This window comes from Dipodomys spectabilis, unplaced genomic scaffold (assembly GCF_019054845.1).
Source record: "Dipodomys spectabilis isolate Male_0828 unplaced genomic scaffold, ASM1905484v1 ptg000504l, whole genome shotgun sequence".
NCBI classification, from domain to species: domain Eukaryota; kingdom Metazoa; phylum Chordata; class Mammalia; order Rodentia; family Heteromyidae; genus Dipodomys; species Dipodomys spectabilis.
In genome coordinates, this window is record NW_024871181.1 from 2,284,003 (window position 1) to 2,296,374 (window position 12,372).

The window sequence follows — 12,372 nt, forward strand, 5'->3', positions numbered from 1 at the left end:
AAATGAGACAGTTGCTGAGTTGTTGTGAACCCTGTGCCCAGCCTTGCCAGGACACTTGCCTTGGGCCCAGGGCTCTGAGCTGGAGCAGAACAACGTCTAATCGGAGAAAAGACCAGAGAAGAAAGAGCTCAACCAGCTAATTAGCACCTATTCCCCACCCCCACTCTTCTTCTAGTCCTAAGTGAACTTTGCCCCAGATCCCAGGGTTCAGGCCCGCCCAGGCCAGAAGCAGCTCTGATTGGTCAGAGGTGGAGGAGGCGTGTCCGGGCTCCAGCACACAGAGCTAAGCAGAGCCCAGCAGGTGGATTTCCAAGACACACCAGGCAGGGCCGATCTGATCTGGACCCCTGTTCTTTCGACATGACCCTTGGTCCCTGCCGTCTCCAGCCCTGTGGCCCTGCGGAGGTACAAGCAGCATAATTCCTGCCATCCTATAGCCCTGACTCCTGGCATGGAGTCTGTGGAGACAGTGCCTCCGGCTGTGGACCTGGTGCTGGGTGCCTCAGCCTGCTGCCTGGCCTGCGTGTTCACCAATCCCCTGGAGGTGGTAAAGACGCGGCTGCAGCTACAGGGGGAGCTTCAGGCCCAAGGCACCTACCCACGGCTCTACCGGGGTTTTGTGGCCTCAGTGGTAGCCGTGGCCCGGGCTGACGGGCTGTGGGGCCTGCAGAAAGGACTGGCTGCTGGCCTTCTCTACCAGGGCCTCATGAACGGCGTCCGCTTTTACTGCTATAGCCTAGCATGCCAGGCCGGCCTCGCCCAGCAGCCAGGTGGTACTGTGGTGGCTGGCGCGGTGGCTGGGGCCTTGGGAGCCTTCGTGGGTAGCCCTGCTTACCTGGTAAGTGCCTTGTCTCCATTCTCTGCCACCCCGTGACCCAGCTGCACAGACACTCCAACCACTAACGCTCTGGGATCCTGGACGGGGTGGGGCAGGGTGGGGCCAGAACAGGTGGGGCTACTTCTTGGGAAATCTCTGACTCAGGTGTGTAATCTGCTCTGGGCTCCAGGCACCAGGACCTTTCCTTGATCCTAGATCCCCTGGGTTCCTTCTGGTCCTTGCCTGGGGAGAGGGCAGAGGCTGGCTGGCTGAAATCTTGGATTGACATTTCTTCCTTCTTTGTGGTCTAGTGTATGTTCAGAAGAAAAGCCTCTGAGCTGGGCTCTGGTGGCTCATGCCTGTAATCCTAGCTCTGAAGGCTGAAATCTAAGGATTGAGGACAGGAAAGTCTGAGACTCTTATCTCCAATGAACTACCAAAAAGCCTAAAGTGGAGCTGTGGTTTAAGTGGTAGGGGAACAAAACCAAGTGGGAGCTCAAGGTCTGGAGTTTGAGCCCCAGTACCTGCACAAAAAGCACAGCTTGAAGCCAGGTGCTGGTGGCTCATGCCTATCATTCTAGCTTACTCAGGAGACTGAGATCTGAGAATTGAGGTTCCAAGCCAGCCCAGGCAGAAGTCCCTGAGACTCATCTCCAATTAACCACCTGAAAACTGCAAGTGGTGCTGTGGTTCAATGCGGTAGAACTAGCCTTGAGCAAAAAGGCTAAGGGACAGGGTCCTAGCCCTGCGTTCAAGCCCCACAACCCACCAAAAAAAAAAAAAGCAGAGTTGCCTCTAAGCAAGGATCCCAGGTCCTGTTAGGGGGCAGGGCACAGCACAGTCATCTTCTCACTCAGTTCTCACTCTAGGAATGTTAGATTGAGGCTCAGAGTTGGCTGAGGAACTTGCCCCAAGTCCCAGCAACATGCCAGCCCAGGCCAAACCCAGAGCCTCACCGCCCTCAAGCTTCAGGTTTGGGGCTGGGGCTTCTGGATTTAGGCTGCTCTCTGCAGGACAGGGGCCTGTACACAGCCACCCAGCTCATCCCCCCCTCCCCCCCAGCTCCACCCCAGACCCTCAGGCCCTCTGCTTTCATAGGTAAAGACACAGCTGCAGGCCCAGTCTGTGGCCACAGTGGTCGTGGGGCACCAGCACCAGCACCAGGTGAGCCCAGGGGCTGTCCCGGGGGGCTGGACTCCAGGCTGGGCTGGGGCTGGCTAGTGATCTGCATCCTCCCCTCCCCACAGAGTGTCCTAGGGGCCTTGGAGACCATCTGGCGACAGCAGGGCCTGATGGGATTGTGGCGAGGTGTGGGTGGGGCCGTCCCCCGAGTCATGGTGGGCTCAGCTGCTCAGCTAGCAACCTTTGCCTCTGCCAAGGCCTGGGTACAGGAGAAACAGGTAAGGGGCCAGGGTGCCTGGTCACTCACACAAATGGGAGCAGGTCACCGGCCTCCTACACAGGGAAGTCCAAGGGAGCTGACAAATCAGAGCCCTTCAACTAACCAAGTTGTGGCCTGGCCCTTGAGCCCAGCAAGAGTTAGGGATCAGCAGTGACCATGAAGCTGTGGAGGATCTTGGGGTGGCAGGCTAGGGGTGGGAACAGTAAGAGGATCTCATCTGCTACCCGTACCAGCCCTTTCCGTGTTGGGGGGGGGGGTAGCCACATGGGTGGGTACAGGTCAGCAGCCTATGCCACCCCTACAGTGGTTCCTGGAGGACAGCTGGCTGGTGGCCCTGGCTGGAGGCATGATCAGCAGCGTGGCTGTGGTGGCCATCATGACCCCCTTCGACGTGGTCAGCACACGGCTGTACAATCAGCCCGTGGACGGAGCAGGCAGGGTGAGCAGGGGTGAGGGAGGAGAACTGGAGAGTAGGGGGTCCCCCAACCCAAGCACCTAGCCAAAGGCATGAGGACACATGCCCCGTAGGCAGCATCCCATTGAGACTGTTGCCTGAGTACCTGGGTCCCAGTCATCTGTGCGGAGCTTTATTTCCTTGCCAGTACTTGGGCTTGATCTCAGCTAGGATTCCAGACATAAACCACGGTACCTGGCCCAAGCATTCTGATATGATTTCTATGTGTCGAGCTGGGAATGTGGCTTAATGGTAGAGTGCTTGCCCTGCAGGTATAAAGCTCTGGGTTGGATTCCTCAGTACCACATAAACAGAAAAAGCCTGAAGTGGCGCTGTGGCTCAAGTGGTAGAGTGCTAGTCTTGCACAAAAGAAGCTCAGGGACAGTGCCCAAGCCCTGAGTTCAAGTCCCGGACTGGCAAAAAAAAAAAATTGTGTGTGTGCATGTGTGCACACTGATACTGGGGGCCTGAACTCAAGTCCTGGGCACTGTCCATTAGCTTTTTCACTCAAAGATGGCACTCTACCACTGGGCCACACCTCTAATTCAGCTTTTTGTTGGTTAACAGAAGAGTCTCATAGACTTTTCTTCTCAGGCTGTTTTTTTTGTTTTTTGGTGGGGGTGGGTCCGGTCGTGGGGCCTGAACTCTGGGCCTGTGCGCTGTCCCTCAGCTCTTCAGCTCAAGGCTAGCACTCTATCACTTGAGCCACAGCACCACTTCCGGCTTTTTCTGCTTATGTGGTGCTGAGGAATCGAACTCAGGGCCTCATGTGAGGCAAGCACTCTACCACTGAGCCACCTTCCCAGCCCCTCAGGCTGGTTTTAAATGGCAACTCTCAGATCTTAGCCTCCTGAGCCACTAGCCTTACAGGTGTCCAGCACTGGTTCCTGCTGAGGATTTCATTCTTTGCCCTGTTGCTGAATTTGAGGGTCAGAGAGGTCAAGTGACATTCTTGAGAATGTCACTCACCATCTGTAAACAGAGGAGCCAGGACAGAACAGCTGCTTTCCCCTGGCACTGCTGGCCTCCATGTGACCAAGACAAAGGTGCCCATGTGCCATTAGCCCCGCTGCGCTCCCTGGCAGGGACTGTGTCTGTCTGAAGGCTCCTGAGCGGTCACTTATCATCCTCCCAGCTGGACCAGAGCCTTTTCTGATGTGCCAGCCAGAGCCCTGAGCACTCAGACACTTGGCTGTGCCAGCGGGGGGCTAGCAGCCCTTGCAGTGACCCCTGTCCCTGTGTGTTCCCAGGGTGAGCTGTACAAGGGCCTTGCTGACTGCTTGGTGAAGACCTGCCGACAAGAGGGTCCTCTGGCGCTCTACAAGGGTCTGGGCCCTGCCTATCTGCGACTGGGACCCCATACCATCCTCAGCATGCTTTTCTGGGATGAGCTACGGAAACTGGCCAGGAAGACCCAACACCAAAGCACCTAGGCCTGACACTGGCCAGACCCTACCTCCTGATACAGTCTGGCACTTGGACAGAGGACATGGCTTGCTCCAGTAGGACCAGCCACAGACTCAGGCCCAGGCCCTACAAACAGATTGGGAGAGAGTGCAGACAACCCCAGGCTCCACTCTAAGCCTTCAAGTCCTTTCTCTGTCTTGGGTCACTGATTCCCAGCACCTTGCTTGTTATCATAGTAGGAGCTGTGGCAGGAACAGCATCATGAGCTGAGTGACTGTATCAGTTCTAATGTGATGCTAAAATCCTCTTTGACTACAAAGACGCTGAGGCTTAGCATGGCACAGCCCTGGCCAAAGCCACACAGCTTTCAAGTGGCAGGACAAGGGCATTACTATACCAGGACCATGGGGCTGGGTGTCCCTTAGGGGGCACTGTCCACACGAGGAGCCCCAAGGATTCCCCAGTGAGGCCGTGAGGTCTTCCATGGCTTCCCTGACTGGAACTATGGACACGAGACTGGAACTACAGAAACTGTTCCCACATTCAGGAGGCTGGAAGTCTGAGATCCAAGCATTAGGGAGGGTTTGTTTAGTTTCATTGCTTTATAGCATGCTAGGCATATGCTGTGCCAGCCTAATGTCCTACTCTGTTTTCTCCTGACTACCCCACTGTGTGTATGTAGGTCCCAGCTGTTTCTTAGCAGCCCAGGTGGGTACTAGTAGCTCACACCTGTAATCCTAGCTAATCAAGAGGCTGAGCTCTGAGAATCAAAGTTTGAATCTAACTGGCACAGACAAATTGGGGAGACTCATCTCTAATTAGCCAGCAAAAAGCTGGAAGAGATGTAACTCAAGTGGTAGAGCACCAGCCTTAAGCAAATAAATACATAATAAATAAATGCTAAGAGGGAGCATGAGACTCTGGTTCAGGCCCCACTACTGGTACAAGAAATATGAAAAGCTTAACAGTCATGTTGGACCCGGGACTTCATGTTAACTGACAGAGGCCATTTCCTAGCTCTAGTGGGGCAGGACTGGGCTTCAGCACTTCATCTGGCTTTTTTTTTTTTTTTGCTAGTCCTGGGCTTGAACTCAGGGCCTGGGCACTGTCCCTGAGCTTCTTTTGCTCAAGACTAGCACTCTAGCACTTGAGCCACTTCTGGCTTTTTCTGTTTGATACTGAGGAATCAAACCCAGGGCTTCATGCATGCTACACAAGCACTCTACAGACACTAAGCTATATGCCCAGCCCTCAGCAATGAATTTGAGAGGACACAGTTCAGCTCAGACACTACCCAGGGTTTTTTTTTTTTTTATTGAAGACCTACTGGCTGACCCAGATAATAGAAGGCAGAGTCTAGTAAGACTCCATACTACAGCCACACCCCACCATGGGCTACTTTAGAAAGCTGGAGTTAAGTTTTGCACTACAGAGACACCAAGCAGGACAAGGCCAGCTCAGGGTCAAGCAGTTTTTCCCCAAGGGTGAGGAGCTGTTCCCAGAAGCAACCCCCACGTACACTCCAATAAAAGTGTTTTTTTTTTTAATTTTTTACTTTTGTTTACTTCTGTGTCTCTTCTGTACTTAGCTGCTCTCGTGAAACCTCATCCTAGCTCTGGCTCTTTCTGGGAAGGAAGGGAGGGTGGAGGACTAGAAAGGTTTCCAACAGCCAGCCCTACCTCATCTGGCCAGGTGAGGCCTGCCACCTAGTGGGCGATTGAGAATGTAAGCGCCAAGGTCACAGCGCCCCTGCAGTGACCTCAGCTGGGGAAGAGTCCAAACCTGCCGACTGGCTGGAAGCAGACTGGAGCCTGACAGCTGGCCGTGGACCCAGACTTGGGCTGAGGGCAGGGCCTGATCTCGGTTTGGGAGAGATGTAGAACAAAGCCTGGCCACTGGGCGCTAGATGACAGAACCTGAGACCAGGCAGTGGGAGACCTCAGGCCTCACGTGGAGAGAGCAGACCCTGACCTCGGGTTTCATGGAGCCCCTCGGACAGAGCCTGGTGTTCGGCTAGGGGAGACCCTTACTTCACCGCGAAGGACAGACCACACCTAGGCTGAAACTGCGCAGGACCGGCATAGGTGGGCTTCAGAAAGGAGTGTGAGGCTCAAAACCCTGAGGGAGGAGAAAGAAGTGGAAGCCAGACTTTAGTAGGACAGAGGCCTATAGACACCCCTGTGCCTACCGCCCACATTGGACAGGGGGGGGGGGCAGCCAGGGGCCCTGAACCCCAGCCTGGGCCTTCCTTCCCACAGCCCTCAAGGGTTAAGGCCTCTGGCTCCCCCACTTGGCCTTTGACCTCTCCTGGCTCCTCCCCACCACCAGTCCCCATACCTTTGCCCAGTGACATCACTAGGTCTTGTCCCTTGGCCGAACTAGCTGGTGGCTGGGGCCCGTCCCGGCTGCCATGTTCTCCCTGCCGTCCCTCTCTGCCTGGCTCCCCAGCCTCCCATCCCTGGAATGGGGCTCCAATCTCCTGGACAGCCTCCTGCAAGGTGAGCGCCCCCTCCATTCCCGCCTGGGCCCCGCCGCTGTGGGGTGGGCGTGGTGGGTCCCTCCCACTTGGGCTCCCCCTATCCACGTGGCCCTGAGCTAACCTGTGCCTGCACCCACACCCCATGCCTCCACCTGCGGCGGCCTCCTGGCCTCCTCCGGCCCCGCCCGCCCCGTCCCAGGCCTGGTGGGAGCATTTGGAGTCTCGGTTCTGAGCAGCGTCTTGAAAGTGTACTTCTTCATGGGCTGTGCCAAGTGAGTGGGGGGAGGGGGATATGAAGGGGGAGGGGGTCCTGTGGGGACCCTGGCCTCTCTGGGGAGGGCTGGGAGGAGCATGCCTCCACTGGTGGGTGGCTGGGCCACCCCCAGGGGGGTGTGCTGGCACCTGCTCCCTACAGTGCCCCCTCCCCACCGTGCCCCCTCCCCACAGTGCCCCCCAGCGGCAGCCTGAGAAGGAGCGCCTGCGGGCGCAGTGGGCCTGGCTGGAGCCCGTGCACCTGGTGGGGCTGGCCCTGATCCTGATGGTGGTGGGGGCCCGGGTGGCCGCCCTGGTGGTGCTGGAGTTCTCCCTCCGGGCTGTGTCCACACTGCTGTCCCTGAACAAGGTAAGAGCACAGGAGTGGACTGAGGAGGATTGTTCACTGGAGCCCCTTCCTCCCTCCGGTTTAGGCCAGGAGCAGTTGCCTATTCCCTGGGTTGGTGAGGGTTAAGTCACATCTGCACTCCCAGCAGATACCAAGAAAAAGAAGCTGGCTCTGGATACCAAGCTTCCCAAAGCCAGGCTTGGAACATCATTCATTCATTCATTCATCGGCATTCATTAATCCCCCCAGCCTGACTGGGGATTAGTGGCTCAGGCCTGTAATCCTAGCTACTCAGGAGGCTGAGATCTGAGGTACCAGGTGCAAAGCCAGCTCCAGCAAGAAAGTCTGTGAGACTCTTATCTCCCAGGATAAGCCAGGAGTGGAGCTATAGCTAAGTAGTAGAAGAGCTCCAGCCTTGAGTGTAAAAGCTAAGTGAGAGCATGAGGCTTGAGTTCAAGCCCTGGTATACCCACACAGCACGCTCACGTGCGCCCCCCCCACTCCCCACAGTCCCCATGGCCATAGGAGCAAAGGGCTTGATGTGATCTTTTGTTCTAGGTAAGGAAACTAAGGCTCAGCTGGAGCCCACAGTCAACAGCCAGCAGGGATGGAGTCTAGGAGGTTTTTATTTTTTTTTATTTTTTATTTTTCTTTCTGCTTATGTGGTGCTGAGGAATCGAACCCAGGGCCTCATGCATGCAAGGCAAGTACTCTACCACTGAGCCACCTTCCCAGCCCTAGGAGGTTTTTATTTTAAGACAAGCTTTTTTTTTTTTTTGTCCTGGGGTTTGAACTCTGGGCCTGGGCGCTGTCCCTCAGCTCTTCAGCTCAAGGCGAGCACTCTACCACTTGAGCCACAGCACCACTTTCAGTTTTCTGGTGGTTTATTGGAGATAAGAGTCTCATGGAAGCTGGGTGCTGGTGGCTCACGCCTGTAAGTAATCCTAGCTACTCAGGAGGCTGAGATCTGAGGATCGCGGTTCAAAGCCAGCCCGGGCAAGAGAGACTGTGAGACTCCTATCTCCAATAAAACCACCAGAAAACCGGAAGTGGCGCTGTAGCTCAAGTGGTAGAGCGCTCGCCTTGAGCTGAAGAGCTGAGGGACAGCGCCCAGGCCCAGAGTTCAAGCCCCATGACCGACCAAAAAAAAAAAAGAGTCTCATGGACTTTGCTTCCAGGGCTGTTTTTGAACTGAGATCCTCAGATCTCAGCCTCCTGAGTAGCTAGGATTATAGGCTTGAGCCACCGGCACCCAGCTGAGACAGGCTTTTTTTGTTGTTGTTGCTGAATTTTGGGTGTGGGCTTTTATACTCAAGGTTAGTCCTCTACCACTTGAGCCTTAGCACCACTCCTGGATGTGTGTGTGTGTGTGTGTGTGTGTGTGTGTGTGTGTGTGTGTGTGTGTGTGTGTGTGTGTGTGTGTGGTTTAATGGAGAGAAGAGTCTCCCAGATTTTCCTGCCCTAGGTTGGCTTCAAATTATGATCCTCAGATCTCAGCCTCCTGAGTAGCGAGGATTACAAGAGTAAGGCGTCAGTACTTGGCTAGACAGGCTCATGATCTGTAGCCCGGGCTGGCCTTGACCTCATGATCCTTTTTCCTTAGTGCTGGGATTACAGGTATACCCATCCCATGCAACTTGAGTTTGAAGCCAAGTCTTCTGGGCTCTGATGGTCATCCTCCAGGAGTCAGATGGGCGAGTGGAAACCCTCCACTAGGGCCCATCCCGAAGACAGGGCTCCCCCTCTTTGGAAGGCTCTCTAGGTCCTTTCAGCCCCCAGCCTCCTGCAGTGGAGTCTGTGTGACATGACAGCCCCCAGCAGCCGCCTCTCCCACAGGGCCCTGGGAACACAGAACACCTGAAGCTCTACCTGCTGTGCCAGTACTCACTGGGCTGCGGCCTGAGCTGCGGGCTGAGCTTCCTGCAGGAGGGCGCCCCTCACCGCACACTGAACCTGCTGCTGAGCCTGGGGCTGGCTGCACTGCTGGGCTCCAGTGCCCAGCGCCTCCGCCGCCACGTCTTCTGTCTCTACGAACTGCACAGCAGCCAGAACTACTGCGGGGTCTGCCTGGGCCTGCTGGCCAGTGCTTACCGTCTCCCCAGGCTGCTGGGCCGCTCTCTGGCCGTGGCCTTTGCCGTGGGTGACCTGGCAGCTGTGGCCCTCATCAACCGGGACTTCCTGAGCACCTCAGAGGCTGTGCGTTTCTGGACACCACTCACCATCTGCTATGCACTGCTGGTCATCTACATGCAGGGTGAGGGCCAAGAGGCTGCATCCTCCCGACTGGTGGTCACAGCCCACTGTTTGCCCCAGGCTCAGACCCCAGCTCTGCCATCCTGGTCTGGGACAGACACAGTCTGGTGGGGCATTTCAGAGCAGCTGGAGTTGCCCATGTGCAGCATGCACCAGTATACCCAAATGGCATGGGGTAGAGGTGTTGGGGAAGGCTGGCCACATTCTTAAAGACCCCACTGATCAACCAGGCTGGGCAGTGTAATGAGAAACCACTGCAGAGTCCCAAGCAGGAAAAGGCATCTGGTTAGATGTGGCGTCTGGGATAAGCCACCTGGCTGCAGAGTAAGGATGGGGTGGGAGCTGCAGGACCAGGCAGAAAGAACAGCAAGTGCAAAGGCCCTGAAGTGGGAATACGCTCAATATGTCCAATGAGCAAAAAGGAAGTGTAGGAAGCAGCGGGGAATGAGTCAGCTACAAATTGGAAGTGGCTCAGGCCACAGCAAGCAAGACCTTGCATGTCAGTATAGAGAGAAGTTTGGATTTTACTCTAAACTCAACAGGAAGTCCTGGGAGGGTTATAAACAGAGGAACAGCTTCATCTGGTTGATATGGCTAAAAGGTCACTTTAGCTGATCAGTAGAGACTGGATTATAATGTCAGGAACCAGGTGAGCATAATGGCACTTGCCTGTATTCCCAGCACTCAAGAGTTAGAAGCAAGGATGATTTTGCATTTGAGGCCAGTCTAGACACAGGTAGAGAGATCCAATTCAAAGAAATGAAAAAAACATGTGGGGTGCTGGCCGCTCACACCTGTAATCCTAGCCATGCAGGGAGGCTGAGATCTGAGGATCACTGTTTGAAGCCAGCCTGGACAGGAAAATTGGTGAGACTCTTTATCTCCAACTAACCACTAAAAAGCTAAAGTACTAGCCTGGAGCAAAAAATCAGATTAGAGCAATGCCCAGACCCCAAGTTCAAGCCTAAGGACTGTGGGCATATGCATAAAAGAAAACAATAGAAGCCAGGAACCATGAGAGGCTTTGGAGAGAGGAAGTGGATGGGACAAGGGTGTGGTGTAGGAGCGTGGACTTCCATTAAGCTTTGGTGAAGTGGCTGGGGTGATCAGCATAGGTTTGTGCAGCCAGAGGCACTAGGGCTCAGGCCTCACCCAGCAGAGTACGGCCTCCTGGGAGGTAGGCCTGGGCTCCCCGTGCTGCTCAAAGAGCAACTGGTTTGAGGAGGGCAGGGAGGAAGGCTGGGAGCAGGCTGGGCAGCTAAGAGGTCCAGGCTGGCCCAGCCAGGCCTGGGTATGGCAGTGGTCGGTGGTGACAGGCGGGGCCTGTCTTGTAGAAGAGCAGCGGCATCAGCGCTTCAGCCTGCACAGCCAGGTCCAGACAGTTCTTGTGCGCATGGGCGGCCTCTTCGTGCTGCTGCTGACTGTGGGCCGCTGGCTGGACCTCCTGGGCATACTTGTCTCCCTGCTGGGTGAGCTCTGGTGCCTGCTGGGCGTCCATATCCTGCTGGACCTCTGCCAGATACAGGTGGGCACCCTCCCCCATATACTCCCCAGAATCTACACCCAAATCTTTGTCTCACTCTTTCCAGCCTTGGCAGGAAAAGCCATGAAACTCTTTTTTTTTTGGGTCCAGTCATGGGGCATGAACTTTGGGCCAGGCCACTATCCCTCGGCTCTTCAGCTCAAGGCTCTCAAGGCTAGCGCTCTACCACTTGAGCCACAGCACTACTTCCGGCTTTTTTCTTTTTGCTTATGTGGTGCTGAGGAATTGAACCCAGGTCCTTATGCATGCAAGGTAAGCGCTCTACCACTGAGCCACTTTCCCAGCCCCAAACCATGAAACTCTTTATCTCCAATAAACCACCAGAAAACCGGAAATGGTACTTTGGCTCAAGTGGTAGAGTGTTCACCTTGAGCTGACGAGCTGAGGGACAGCACTCAGGCCCAGAGTTCAAGCCCTATGACCAACCAAAAAAAAGAAGAAGAAGAGGAGGAGGAGGAGGAAGAGGAGGAGAAGAGGAAGAAAAAAAAAACCAAAAAACTGGCAGCCAGGGAGAGTGGGCTGGATCTCCTGATTCTTGCCTCTTGGTGGCTGAGCTTTGGGGTCTCTGGGAGGGAGAAGGTAGAGCAGCACCCCACCCTGCTCAGTACCCCAGAAGCCAGAATGGAGGAAGGTCTCAGTTAATGGGGGTCCTGAGGCCAAGCGGGGGTGGAGGGATGGAAATTGGGTGGTGTTGCATATTACTTTTCTCCCCTCCTTCCGACAGAGTTTTCCACCCCTGAGGCCCTCGTCTGGGGCAGCTCCACGCCAGCCCCCATCTCCCACTGCTACTACCCTGGCAGCCCCGTCCCAGAGGATGGCGTCTCCTGACATCCCCAGGGAAGCCCTGGAGTCGGCACAGACACTGGAGAGCTGACCAGCCAGGCCTTCTCAGGATGCTGCTCAGGAGGCGGAGTGACAGGGCGGAGCCCATCTGGACATGGGGTTGGGCCCTAAGGGGAGGGGGGACCTCAGTGGACAGGGCTCTTAGAGCCCCCCATTAGTCCCTCTTGTCAGAGTGAGCAGGGATTCGGGGTGACTGTGTCCTCAGACTAGCATCTCCCCCTCCCACCACTACCCCCCCTTCCCCCCCGCCCCGCTGTCCTCTTCATGAACAATAAAGATGGTTTTCTCATCCTGTGCTTAGAATCCCAGATAAGGAGAGGGAGAGACACATGTATCTCCGGGCTGGCACAGGTGGGTTTCCTGGGGACAGTGCTCCTTGCAGAAGAGAGACTGGGGTCTGGAACAGGGAGGAATATAATACTGAGGTGCAGAGGAGCCCCGGGGGATGGTGCCTGTCCCATCCCATCCCCGAGTGGAGCTGGAGGGAGCGTGACAGTGCTGTTGGTCCCCAGCTCCCAGCCTTGGCTTGTGGAAGATCATGGATGTCCTTCCCATCTTTACCCCATTCAGAGG

At 55.7% G+C, this 12,372-nt stretch overlaps 2 protein-coding genes across 3 annotated transcripts; both read left to right on the top strand.

The window, feature by feature from the left end:
* The first annotated feature begins 293 nt into the window (after positions 1 to 293).
* Positions 294 to 5,143, top strand: Slc25a34 (solute carrier family 25 member 34). 2 transcript variants are annotated; one of them, XM_042669801.1, is made up of 5 exons: positions 294 to 838; positions 1,916 to 1,981; positions 2,065 to 2,217; positions 2,524 to 2,658; positions 3,924 to 5,143. In XM_042669801.1, the coding sequence occupies exons 1-5, from the start codon at positions 452 to 454 to the stop codon at positions 4,104 to 4,106; spliced, it is 924 nt and encodes a 307-aa protein (XP_042525735.1). In that variant the 5' UTR covers positions 294 to 451; the 3' UTR covers positions 4,107 to 5,143. The 2 variants fall into 2 exon arrangements, with proteins under 2 accessions (XP_042525735.1, XP_042525736.1); XM_042669802.1 differs by lacking the exon at positions 2,524 to 2,658.
* A 1,240-nt stretch (positions 5,144 to 6,383) lies between these two features.
* Positions 6,384 to 11,830, top strand: Tmem82 (transmembrane protein 82). The gene is made up of 6 exons (XM_042669714.1): positions 6,384 to 6,578; positions 6,759 to 6,831; positions 7,007 to 7,181; positions 8,997 to 9,414; positions 10,748 to 10,938; positions 11,681 to 11,830. The coding sequence occupies exons 1-6, from the start codon at positions 6,491 to 6,493 to the stop codon at positions 11,828 to 11,830; spliced, it is 1,095 nt and encodes a 364-aa protein (XP_042525648.1). The 5' UTR covers positions 6,384 to 6,490.
* Positions 11,831 to 12,372: the final 542 nt, after the last annotated feature.